The following is a 13865-nucleotide window of genomic DNA, read 5'->3' as shown; positions in this document are numbered from 1 at the left end:
GGCTTGGAGGTCCTAAAAGTCAGGTGTAAAAGGAACGGTTTGGGGTCTAGAACACATTTTGTGTAATTTCAACAATATGTAATTTATGCCCTGGCTACACACGACCTCCCTCTGCGCAGAGATTTTGAATAAAAGCATTACAAGTGTTCGTGACTTGAGTGTTTCTTTTTAGCTGAGTAACAAAGTCCCGGAGAGATCAAGTGAGGATCTCGACAACTGCGATAAAAAGGTTTTGAAGAAACTCAAATACAAAATCAAATTTGCAGAGATTTGAATTGTAAATTTAATCTAAAACATTTTATGAGCTTTCGAAAACTTAGTGTGTGTCTAGCAAAACCTTTAAAAATTTAAAATTCAAAATTTCAAAGTTTTTTGTTTTTGTTTTTTAGTTTCACGTTATGCTGCGTATTACACCCTTACTTTAGGGGAGGGGGACGAAACTGAAACCAACGCCTCTCAATTCGCTTGGATTTTCAGGCGAAGAACAACATATTTTCATCCAGTGGCTTTGAGGGTAAAGTAAAGATGAAGTTATTTTTATTGCTTCTCTGCTTTCGTGGGTTATTTGCAGGTAAGATTTTTTTAAGATACATGTTTAGAAAAAAGGTTAAACTCTCACGACAGTCTCAGCTGACCTTGGTCAGCGTTTTTACTTTCCCTAGTAGGCGAACTGTTTTACTGAACCTTTAAAGCTCAATTTTAGCACGTATTTTTACATTTTATAAATACGTACAACAACAACAGGATCCAAACAAATCAATATTTTAGCAATTGTGTTTGATATGACGAAATTCTATTGACGTCGCAACTCTGTTCAGTGCTCCGTTATAATCAGTGCTGGACTGGTATTCTGCCATACGTGACAGTATGGATCCTTTTGAGGATAATGTCTCCATCGTTAGATCATACAGCCTATTTGCTGTGGACAGATTTGGCCTCCCCCAAATCTCTACTAAATCTCTACTCCTGTGGCAGTGTTTTATTTTTAGGTCTCCGACCAATGATAATTATTACAGTATTTAGAGCTGAGTGGCGGTTTTTGATATGGGCGACATGGCCCGTTGCCCAGGGCAACGTCGTGGTGGGGGCGGCATCCTGGGCATCCGCAAAAAAACAAGTTGGTCGCACCCATGCTGCCCCGACATCATGCATGCACATGTTGGGAATTGCGTAGGCACCGATCGTTTTTTTTTTGTTGCCCCTTTGCGAGGAGTAAAGGCGCCCTTTATTTGCGAGGTGTGCCTGCTGCTTGGAGCACAGGGACGGGCGGGATGGCCGGATATTCTCTGGCTGGCTGGAGCAGCACCTAATAACCAGCTCGCAAAATAAAACAAAATAAAAACTTACCAACAAGCACAAAAAACCCACCGGACATTATGATATAGACTAGTAATCTGCACTGATTTCTTCATTGAATTCTATCAAACACATATACACGAAAAGTGAGCTTAAGGGCCGTGCACACAGATAACTATAAACATGACCAGTAACAGAGTCTGGAGAATTATGAATCATGACGTGTAGCTAAAGTTACAGGGACGTTAACAGACGGCGCAACACAGACTGAATGAAACACAGAGGCTGTATGCCAATTCAGGGTCTGCAGGCTTAAAGGCCGCATTTTAAGGCCGATTATGTCACAGCGACGCGCCGAAGGCAGTCCCAATTCAAAGGCTGCTCTAAACGCGGCCCTAAAATGCGTCCTTCATTTCCCTGAATTTTAAGGATGTGATGGTGTAGACTTCATGGCCCAACATATCCCAGACTTCACAGCGCGGCGGTGGGTGTGGATAATTTTGCCGAAAAAAAAACAGTGGAATCGGTAAGTACTGAATATTATGTAACTTATTTATGTGTGTGTTTAATAATGAAGAACATTAAAACATTACTGTTGGCCACATGTCGGCAAAGTTATGTGACATTAGTGATGTTTGTACTTTCAGCGTCAGCCTGGTTTTAGAGCCTTTACTTTAAAACAGGGGCGATTCTAGGATCAGAGCTTTGGGGGTGCTGAGCACCCAGAGAGCTGCCCAGCCAGGCAAGATAAACTTTACTCGTCACAATGAGACTTCTTCCCCGTCTCTGTCAGTCCCTGCATCCTTAAATGTCTCCAGTTGTCCCGAGTTCTCTCTGACTATCTCCTGGGTGCATTTAAACCCCTGTTCCTCCCTGGCCTCATCGTCTGTTGTCTTCATCTCCGTTATCAGTCATCATAATTTTACCATCTCTGTGCAACTCTGCAAATTTCTTTCGTAAATCATATGATTATTAAATTCATCAAGTCTCTCTGTGCCTGGGTCCTCGTCTCAAAACATGACATCACTGTTTTGTACATTTTAACACAATTTAATCCCCACATTTGTGAAAGAAAAGCAAAACACTTTTTTGAAAAGTCTGTAGCAAAAACATCAATTTTTCAAATCTGATAAAGGTTATTTAAATGCTGCTAAAGAAGAATGGATTGGAATAAAAAAATACATATCCTAATCTTAATTACTGTGGGAGAATAATGAATGATGCTCATAGTGAGTAAGAAGTAAACTGAGTGCATTTGGACAGAGATTCACTTTTAATGTGTATGTATAATATAATACAGATACATATAAAAAACACTCCCAAAACAGAATAAATTATTACAAATAAAAATCTTTACTGCAGATACTAATTTTACTAATTTAATAATATTAATTTTGTGTTGTAAGATTTATGAGTTTCATGCTTTCATAGTGGTACTTGGGAGAGCTTGACATTTTTCTCAGGTGGTACACACTGTAAAAGTTTGAGAAACACTGATAAGTGTATGTGTGCTTTTGGAAAACATTTAAAGCTGCCGTACAGAATCTTTGAAACAAGCTTAAAACACTTTTAGAATATAAACAGAGCACTCTGCTTCTCTTTACAGCTCCTCACTCCACCAGGGCACCGTTTGCCACTTTCTGATACTGTACTGCGGCAGTCATACAGACAAGTGGACGGTCCAAAAGTTGGCCTACCTATTACTGGCTGAGGTTTTAGTAGAGTTGTGGCTGAACCACATAAAAATATATCATTAATTTTAATCTCCCAATCAATGATAATGTTATGTTGGAATGTTGTTAAAGAGGGTCAAAAATGTTTCAACCCAGCTTGTTTTGCAGATTCTGTAAAGCAGCTTTTATATAGGGAGGACACAACTTCCAGATTGTAGGAGTAAAATCAGGTTTTTTTCTCTTTGTCAGTTTAACAGTTTCTGTTGTGCCTGTCACTGTTCCCTGTCTTTTTCTTACCTGCTTCTTCCTGACCTTGTACTTTCTCCTCAAGTTCCCCTCTTTCCTCTCTCCCTCTTTGGACTGACAATCATACACAAATAGATTGTATTCAATTAGATGAAAAATTACATTAATATGATAAAAATACTATTAAGATCACTAACAAAAAGGCCACTCTCAGTCTACTTTCAACCAAAAGGCAAATAACCAAACCACATGAACATCTAATAATAGATATAAATATTGAAACACTGATCCAACATTATTTTTGATTGACGGATCATTTGATTTTACACTTTTACCTGAATCTGGCTCCTTTTTTTGAAAAAAACTTCCTTATATCCCTTATGAACCTGGCTGTCTCTCTGTACACAAACACAAACACACACACACACACACACACACACACACACACACACACACACACACACACACACACACACACACACACACACACACACACACACAACAGGAGTTATAAGGTTAATGGGCATCCAGTCAGTTAGCTAGTTAGTATCCATTTCAAACAGGACAGTGGTAACAACAGTAGGCTACGGACAATTTTAAGTTTTAGATTTTAAATTGGCTATATACATTTCAATGGGAGCAACAGGACGGTCAAATGTCGCTGATTTTACTACAGAGCAGGACGGATTGTAGGGTAGCAAACATCGTCGGAAAACATGTTTTCAACACTGCAGGTTACCTGGGTGTCATGTTTTTCAGCTAAAAAGAAACATGTTATGACTCCTACCTAACTATATAAAGAGTAACTGAAGGTTAAATGCAGCTAATATGTCCTGTTTTAAGCCAGGCACTTACAGCTCCGCTCCGCTCCGCTGCGTCTCAGCCACCATGGCTCTGGCAGCAACGAAGCAAGAGCAGCGGAGAGCCGAGCATTTTGGGAGAGTGGGGGGGTTATCTATACTTTTGTTGTTAAAATGTTAAGTCTCAACCAAGTACTGTATGGTTTTTATATTTTTAGCAGTGTGTCACACAGACAGCAAATATTGTCCAAAAAAAGTAAGAAATCTTTGGGGGTGCTTTGATTCGTTTTTGGGGATGCTGAAGCACCCCCAAAAATGGGCTAAAATCGCCCCTGCTTTAAAATATACACCGTTCAATAGTTGACCTTAATCTTACAGAGAATGTGATGATTTTATGGATAATTAAAGTCAGTCATAAATCCACAAACACAACAAGCTGAAAGTCAGTGATGCTGCTCGGTTTGCAGTCCTGAATATGACGGCACAAGCAGGATTCACTGCACTGTTAATGTTAGCTATGTTATATTGCTGCCTCTGTTCGGTGTTGTGTAGCCAAACAGACTTTAACGTGTGTTTGAACGAGCTGATGGTTCACTCGTTAAGCTGAAAGAAAGATGCTTTAATCACAGGAGTCACACATGTGTCCACTGGACCATCTGGGAACTCTTCTTGTTTAGCACTCGTAATAACACAAACACTAAATCCTCCTTCTCTTGTGCTGTTTTGTAGCAGTGTATACACCTGAGACTGTCACCTGTCTGTCTGTCCTGCACTCTCTCTTTTCTTTCTCTCTGATTGTGGAATAAAAGTATGAACATGTATTTATAAGTTACACTTGTGTTTGAATCCTGCAGCTTATCACACATTTGATTTCCATGTGTGACAATTGCAAGTGTCCAGAGTGAGGACAGACTGAGGGACCCACTGCTGCACATCATCTGTGAGGCTTTGCACCCCTGATGATCCACCAGGACAAACTCAGCAGTGTGTGAGGAAGAGGAGGAGGAAGAGCCAGCAGCAGCTGACAGATGGAGAGAATAGACAGACTGTTCCCTGTTTGTGAAGGACTGCTAGAAAAGTTTAACATAACTAATTGTCTGTCCTGAATCAGTCTTATTAGGTAATGTTCAAATAATGTTATCATTCCAGTGTTTTCAGTGTGGGAGAAAGTACTCAGGGCCTTCAAGTTACACACTATGAAAGGCAGAAACAAGTTAAATATTCAGAAACCTAAAGTATGTATCAGCAGCAGAATGGAGCTAAAAATAAATGTTTGTTTCAGTTCTATGAAGCTTTGAGTATTTTGGATTAGCAGTACTGCTGTGTTTGTTGCATCATATTGCTGTAATTGTTTATATGCTTTATATATTTTGAGGTAAGTTGATCTATAGTGTTACATCATATTCTATAAGGATGTTATGTGTTTGTATACTTTCTGCCCAGTTTGACCCATTTAGCAGAAGTCAGCCTGTTTAAGGCTCTGATATCTATTCTGTGTGACTTAAAGCAGTTATGACATGGTCTGATTTTCTCACCCAATAAAGGAATATTTCATATATCAGTCTACTCTTCATTCTATCAGAAACAGTTTTCACAGCTCGTACATTTTCTTTTTACACATATATGTAAGCATTGAGCCAAATTTAGTAATGCCAACATATTAAACGAACAATATTTGTCTCTTATATATAATACATCTATATATACACTGTCAAAGATACTTGTCTTTGAGTGAAGATTTAAGGTGATAGGAAACATAAATAAATGCAACTTGAATCTTTACTGAAGCTCAGTATTAGACACATAGTTCACTCACATGTGCTGTACCAGTGTACCTGCACATGTGATGTGACAATAAAAGTGATTTGATTTGAGAGTTCATGTTCACTGCTGTAATAACTAATAATGATTAATATAATAACTATAATAGTGACCATATTATATTTACACTGACCTTAGTCTCATGAACAACATTAACTAATTGTTATTTACTAGCTAATCTTAAATGACTGTTCAGTACAGATATGAAGGCCAACAATCATGTTTTACTGTCCTGTGGTCTCAGCCTCAGATACCTATCAAATCACACAAAGCTCATGTAGAAATAAATGAACAAAATATGTTCTCCTTCATTTCTGTCAAACAAAGCTGTATAAAACGTTTCCAGCTGTTAGTATCATGGTTGCTGGGCAACCTGGGCAGCGCAACGGAGGCTAGACCGTCCCATTTCACAAGCCTACAAGCCTCGCACTTCCGGCCTTAGCCCTTGAGGACCGTTGAGGCTGCGTACTGTAAGGCTGCAGACGCTGAATTGGCATACAGCCATTGTTTCCTCCACACAGTCCTCATTTAGAAAGTGCTTAACAAACCCGAACATTACAGCTGACAGCTGGACTTTCCCATTTGAGTGCAGCTAGCTACACAGCAAATAGTCAATTACTGCTAAAGAGAGACAGTGGAAGTGGACAGTATATCCTCGGTTTGTTAGCATAAAACTCATTGTTGCAGCACAAATGTGATCCACTTAGTGTCATTATTTTCTTCTGAGTTATTAATTCTGTCACTAATTAGCTAACATAAACTAGTGTAAGTCTATTAGCAGCAACCAACCAACAAACCACGTGATGTTATGTTCAGTACTGACAGAAGATGGCGCTAAAGATGTTTTTATAACTTTAAGCACTTATTTCTTAACTCCAGCTCCACACACAGAGTTACATTGTGTCAGTTTTTGAGAGCAGGGCTCCATGATGTAAATTGCCCTTTATATGTGGAGCGTTTCATATCTCCTTTAAGCTATTTGGCTGTTAGACTCTGATGCCCATCACAGCAGAATGTAATCAAAGCTCTGACAAGAAATTAAATGGTAGATGAACTGGTTCTTATATAGCACTTTTGTACTCTATCTGAGCACTCAAAGTGCTTTATACAACTAATTGATTCACCCAATCACACAAGCACTTTTTTCTAAACTGTTAAGTGCTTACTGTCTAACATTCACACACATTCACATTCCGATGGATCCATCGGAGAGCAACATGGAGTTAGTATTTTGTCCAAGGATATTTGGCATGCACACTGGTGGAGCCACACTGGTGGAGCGTGGGATCGAACCGCCAACCACCTGAGCTACCCCAAATTAAGGCAGGATCCTCTGGAGTCTGCAAGGAAGGATGAAAGATGACCGGTGCGATTTAAACTTTCCTGAGTGAAGACTGGTTGGCTTGAAGAAGATGGGCATGAAGATGATTTTACTACAATCTTGAAGTCAGCATTGAGTTTTACAGCGTGGGAAAGTGAAAGTGATGTAAATAATAGACAAGCAGCCAAACACCTAGGAAAGTAGGCAGATGACTTAAGTGCTTTGACTGCTCCTGGAGAGTGGAAAAGCACTATATAAGAATGAGTCCATTTAACGTACAGATTGTTCTTACTGAACTTAGGCATAAGCTTCAGTTTATACTTTTTTATTGTTAAAAGCTATCCCTGGTGGTGGCAGGACATGTATGTAGCCCTGAAATGTCATGGTCTGCAGGAGCAGACAGTCTTACTTGGCTGCAGATGGGGATTTGAAAATATGCTGTGATCATCCGGTTTCCTGGCCATGCATGTTTGGAAGCCTGTTTCATCTAAGGAGTAACAAGAGTCAATTATGGATTACTTGAAATGTGATTTAAAATAGCAATGTCACCATTTTACTACTTGGTGGCTCCCCAATGTTTTTTTATTAAAACCGCTGCCAGTTAACCCTAACCCTAATGCTGAACCTGAAATAAGTTAATATTTAATCTTCTTAAATGATGAAAAAACTTATATAAAACCATTGTCACCTAACTCAATGTCCCATAAATTTTGCAGCAAAACATTCGTTGAAGTATTTACTCACTGAAACCACTGGAGCCCAGAGCATCCCTGAGTTTGTGGGTGTTGGATTTATTGATGACGTTCAGTTTGGTAGCTGGAATAGCAGAAGAGGAGAGGACATCAAGAAAGACTGGATTAAATTCTTTGAGGATGAGCCTGAGCTCCTGCAGGAGTATATTTCAGAATGTTCATTTAGACATCACAACTTCAAGGAAACTATTAAGACTTTGAAGCAACATTTAAATCAAACTGAAGGTATGGATTTGTTTCACTTGTTTATTATTATTGTTTGTTTTAAAATAGCAAACACGTCACCAACCACTAAGATACTTGGATCAGGTAAAACAATAATTTAGACTACATATCAGTGTTATATTCAGCTTAATTTATTTTACCCACCACACTGCTAAAAGAAGAAAAAAGAATCCAGAGAGGAAAAAACCTTTTAAAATATTAGCCTTTCACACTTTTCCTGTAATAGTGAGTGTAGAACCTGTATTTTTGTGTCTGCAGATATGATTGCTGCTGTTTCTCTTTTTCAGGTGTTCATGTTTTGCAAAGGGTCAGTGGCTGTGAATGGGATAATGAGACTGGAGAGGTTAGCGGATACAATCAGTATGGTTATGATGGAGAAGACTTTATAGCATTTGACCTGCAGACACTGACGTGGATAACTTCAAAACCACAGGCTGAGACCACTAAACTGAAATGGAATACAGACCATGCCCGATTAGAGCATAATAAGAACTTTGTGATTTATTCATGCCCTGAGTTTTTAAAGAAGCATTGGCACTATGGAAGGAGCTTTCTTGAGAAAGAAAGTAAGTAAGGCTTTCTTTTTTTCTAAAGTAGTTTACAACTCAGAATATAACATCTGTCTCTTTTTCCTTTCTCTTCAGTTCTTCCCTCAGTGTCTCTCCTCCAGAAGACTCCCTCCTCTCCAGTCAGCTGCCACGCTACAGGTTTCTATCCTCAAAGAGCCGTGATGTTCTGGAGGAAAGATGGAGAGGAGCTTCATGAAAGCGTGGATCATGGAGAGATCCTCCCCAACACTGATGGGACCTTCCAGCTGAGTGTTGACCTGAATGTTTCATCAGTCAGATCAGAAGACTGGAAGAGGTACGACTGTGTGTTTCAGATCTCTGGAGTGAAGATGGGGCGAGATGACAGCATTGTCACCAAACTGGATGAAGCAGTGATCTGGACAAACTGGAGTAAGACTGGATGCTGCCGCAGTTATGAAACTGTCATTTGATCTTCTGGAGAGGCTAATTTTACAATCTAGATTTCAAATTTAAATCATTAATCATAGTGGTTACAGTTACTGGGATAAAAATTAATCAATTAAATTAAAATAAAATGCAAAAAATGTGATATACATCAGAGCTAAAACTGGAAGCAAATGATGGGATTAAATAATGAAAAAAGCATCGAGGTAAAATATGGAGCATGATGTATCACTGATTCAGAGTGCACAAGAAGGTTAACTAATGTTAGTGCAATCTGGAATGACTGAGTAATCATAGTTTTGTTCCTCTACTTGTTTTAGTCAGATAAATCAGATTCATCAACTATCAGGTCCTTTCTGATTTATTCCAAACTCCTTTTTTTAATTACACACATTTTTTTTCTGTGTCATAAAATGTCAAACTTTTGTTCAACAGAGAAGCCCACCGACATCATGACCTTTATCGGTGCAGCACTGGTTGTTCTAGTTTTCACCATCATTGCAGCTGTGACATTTGTGATTTATAAGAGGAATAAAGGTGAGAAATCGTATTTGAGGAAATACTGTGTTTAGTTTTTACATCAATGTTCTTATCCATATTGTCAAGTGTGTTTTTTTGAAGATTAATAAGGGGCACATGTTATATATGCAACAATAAAAAATCTGACACTGATATAATTTTCGTTTGTTTGTTTATTTCAGCTGAATGCTCTACACCCTGTAAGTAAAACCTCCTTTTATTGTGTTTGTATTTTGTCAGATGTGATATGTGATTAAAGAAGTAAATTAATGCCAATTACAGAATCATGCAAAAGCAAAACCTTAAGGGTGTCTTACCAGTACAGATTCCCTTTATTATTTATACTACCACTTGAAAACCACTAATCCCTCTGGGGAGAGAGGGTTGTGTTTGCAAACAGAAACCTACAATCACTGTTTATTATACTTTGGAAAAGACAAGAAAAAATCCAGACTGTATTTTTTTATCTTACAGCTCCTGATAATGTCCCTGAGCAGTCTGGGAGACTAAATCCACAAACCTGATTGACCTGCAAGTAGTTCTGCCCTCCACTTCCTCTGGCTGCTTCTGTATGTTATGTGGTTCAAAGACATTCATTGAACGTACTAGTGTTTAAATTAATTTACCGGGGAGGGGCTATTAACACTCGATGAACACTTGGTTCTTTTGTGTGTTTTTGGTGTGTGTTTCATATGATGGTGAGGAATTATTCATCAGATCATTATGACATTAACTAGACTGCTTCCTGGAAACACTAGAACAAATAGCTTTATGTGTTTTAATTAGTGAGAAATTGTTTTAATGTTTACTTCTTTGCCATTCTCTGTTTTTTATGCTTAAATATTAAAATAAAGCTTAAATTTGGCATTTTTATTATTGGTATTATGTGACATCATTTCTCTTAGTCTCTTATTTTAGTTCTGTAACCTCTTTTGAACAGATTTATCTATTCAAGAATTCCCAGTACTCACACAAAATTGAAAGTATGTATAATCCTGAACAAACGTTAAGGAATGCAAAAACTGACATTTTTTGTCCTTAAAATCAAATGTGTCGCTTTTGTGTAGCGTAGACATTTTAGTCTAATTTAAGGAACTGAGACAAGTCTAAAATCCTTTTTTAAAAGAATATCTTCAGGCAAATATGAACTTTATTAATTCAGCACAGCTAAAATGGCATGAAAAATGTGACCGAATTGAACAAAATGTAACTAGGATCTCCTCAGGGTCAAATATTAAGATACTACACGTGTTGGGGTGTTTGTATCCTATTTTGTCAGTTACGGAGATAAGAACTCATATTGTAAATATGGTATCTCAAAACTGGATACATACAGCGGAGTAAATATTGGGATGTTAGATTATTTATGGAGGGTCCGGAGTTCAGGTTTCCTCGGATCGAAGTTTGTCTGTTTGCGGAGATTTCCGAATCTACTGTCAGCATCTGTCATGAATACATATCACTACCTTGGATAGTACCCAGCGTGCAGTTATGCTGTAAATGTTGCGTTCATAGTTCGCTGGCTTTGAAATTTATGGTGTAGATGACCAATAGAAGCAAAGCCACACTCATGCGTGCAAAAATAAACCCTAACAAGCTCACAAGCTAGAAGTTACAGTCTGATTCTGTTAAACACGTGACAAAGTTAAACCTTTATTACATATTCACTGATTCTCAAACTCAAACTCTGTACACGCTCTGTAATGGGCAGAGGGGATAAAAGGAAAGCAGAAAAAGTCCACAATCAAAGCAGGCTGTGTTCTTGTTAATCTACTGGGAAAAATATTTCTTCTTCTTTTTTTTAATTGACGTCATATAAATTCATATTAAATTAAGTAGCACTCAACCATGCGTGTCCCAGGCTGACAACACTGCACCACATGTTACATTGACGGGAATAATAGATAATAAATATCCTAACAGGATGCCAAACTCTGGTTCTTTGATGTTTATATAGAGAAAATAAAATTTCTCGCATATTACAGGACTTATTTTTATAACAGGAATTAGGCTTATTTAAATCATCAAACGTTCTTTTCCAGTTTCAATTTATGGCAGGATATTAATCCCACATGCAACATAGAAGGAGAGGGGAGGAATCTGAGCCTTGTACTCTGTCAGGCTTTCACAAGCAAGTGCCACTAAATTCATGGTTACCAATGCTGCTTTCAGGATAACGAGGAAATGAAGTTATTTTTGCTGTTTTTCTTCTGCCGTGATTTATTTGCAGGTAAGAAAAAGTTCAATCTTGAAGCTGTGACAGCAGGCTCACCTGACCTCGAGCACCATGTTTGCTTTCGTTTTAATTTAATAAGTAAGCGTTAATAATTACCGTGGTCCTAATGAAGTAAATTTTAATATTCACTTTGTGGAATAATAATGATGCAAAGCAGGATCAAAACCAATATCAGACGTGGATTAACAATGGGATTTTATTGGCACTGTAGCTTTTTTTCATTTTATTCTCCCCCTACTCCTTTAAGCTCTGGTTGTACCAGAGGCCTGAGAGCTTGAGAGTCCTTTGCTGTTCCTAGGATTATATGTCAGACGAAATGCAGCTTATAATGAGACTGCATTTGTGTTTCATTTTAATGTCTGAATCTTAAAATACGTCAAATAGACTTTAATAAGTTTCGTAGCCTAAAAAAAAAGCATTTATACACATTAGACATTATCTTCATTAACACAGAGATCTGATACCTTGTGTTCTTCTATAGCACAGCTGTTACACATATACACTTTATGTTCAACAGTGGAAAAGTATTAACAATAACTGTAATAATGCTGCTCTCCTCTGGTTAAGTCCTTCCTCACACATTTCTAACAAATGAGTTTACCTGTATAGAAAACCATACTGATTTTTCTTTACCATCATTCTTCTTCTCTCATTCATCTTACCTGCCACTCCGTTTTCAGTGAGAACAACGTGTAAAACTGTCGCTTACACTGTATTAATTTCGTTTGGCCACGTGGCCTCATCTGGTCAATATTTAAGCCACTAATATGAGCTGTTCTTCTATGTAATCATTGAAATAAACTAACTGCATCTGTGTATGTACATTAGCACACTACTGGTAGGGCACCCAAAGACTTTCCTCTCTCATGGGCGGTGACACTGCATTTCTTTAATGAGATGAAACAGCAGTTTTTGTTTTGACTAGACCGTATTAAATTTGGCACTTGTTATCAAGATATACTAGATCACTAGCTGTCATCATATCACTAGATATGATGACAGCTAGTGACAGCTAGTAGGGAGTGTGATTGTGTGTACAGTGTCTATTTATGTCTGTCTCCACGTTGGGTGACTGCTGAGTATTTGCATATGAGAGCATGAGGGTGGGAATGGAGGTTTGTATCTGTGTGTGCCTGTATGTCTGTGTCTATATGTCAGGTTGGGTATCAGACGCCACCTCTCTAGGGACATCTCAGGCCCTCCAAGGTATGGAGGCCTATCTCCCCCCACCACTTCCCCTTCCAGTGGCAGACGCCCTCAGACATCGGTGCATTGGTGGTTCTTGGTGTCCGGGGATGGGTGCTCAGGCACACACCGGCTCACTCCTTGGTGGCTGCTTGTCGGGGCCTGTAGCCTGGGGCTCGCTTGGGCTCCTTCCGGGGTTGGGGTGCCCTCGGCCTCTTGGCCTGGGGCTCGGTCACTCAGGCACAGCTGGCTGCCGGTGGAGCTCACGGGCAAGTCACTGCAACCCCCCCTGGCTTCTGCTCCGCGGCTGCTGAGTGACCCCTCATCTGGGACTCTCCTCAGCTCTTTCTGGGATAGTGGCGCAGCTGCCCCTCTGTTGGTCTTCCTTGGTCTCTTGTGTTCTGGGGGCCTCTGGATGTCTGGAGTTTTGATCTCCTCCACAGCTGCTTCATGCACTGGAGGACGGGGCAGTGGCCCCCCACACCCTCTAGCAGATGATTACATGAAGGAACCTTTTAAAACAAGCGCGTTCATGCTCACAGGTGTACACACGGGTGATCACACACACAAACTACACCCTTTTTGGCTCCTACCTCAAAGCACACTGTGCGCTGTCGATCTCACGTGCTGCACAATAATGTTTAATATTTAGTATTTACTGTCATATTCCCATATATCATTGTGATGTTGTTTATTCTATTACTCTCGTTTTCTTCTACTTGTTTTCTTTTTTCTTTCTCAACAGGTGATCCAGGTGATTGATATATGTATTTTTTGTCTACTTATTCTGTTGGTTTTGGTTTTTTGCCCTTTTCTC

General features: G+C 39.0%; 1 protein-coding gene across 1 annotated transcript; it reads left to right on the top strand.

Annotated features, from left to right (window-relative positions):
- Positions 1-446: 446 nt before the first annotated feature.
- LOC116315498 (major histocompatibility complex class I-related gene protein-like) lies at positions 447-9695 on the top strand. The gene is made up of 5 exons (XM_039606115.1): positions 447-571; positions 7874-8134; positions 8422-8700; positions 8779-9093; positions 9544-9695. Exons 1-5 carry the CDS (start codon positions 526-528, stop codon positions 9678-9680), a joined length of 1038 nt encoding a protein of 345 aa, XP_039462049.1. The 5' UTR covers positions 447-525; the 3' UTR covers positions 9681-9695.
- Positions 9696-13865: the final 4170 nt, after the last annotated feature.

Source organism: Oreochromis aureus, linkage group 22 (assembly GCF_013358895.1).
Source record: "Oreochromis aureus strain Israel breed Guangdong linkage group 22, ZZ_aureus, whole genome shotgun sequence".
Lineage (NCBI taxonomy): Eukaryota > Metazoa > Chordata > Actinopteri > Cichliformes > Cichlidae > Oreochromis > Oreochromis aureus.
The sequence above is the reverse complement of the archived record's forward strand: the minus strand, read 5'-3'. Positions and strand labels throughout refer to the sequence as shown.

Bases quoted from the DNA above. Each gene is read 5' to 3' on its own strand.
- LOC116315498 (XM_039606115.1), top strand. From the start codon at position 526: ATGAAGTTATTTTTATTGCTTCTCTGCTTTCGTGGGTTATTTGCAG. The intron at 572-7,873 runs GTAAGATTTTTT...TAAATTTTGCAG, and splicing joins CTTTCGTGGGTTATTTGCAG to CAAAACATTCGTTGAAGTAT. The intron at 8,701-8,778 runs GTAAGTAAGGCT...CTTTCTCTTCAG, and splicing joins GAGCTTTCTTGAGAAAGAAA to TTCTTCCCTCAGTGTCTCTC.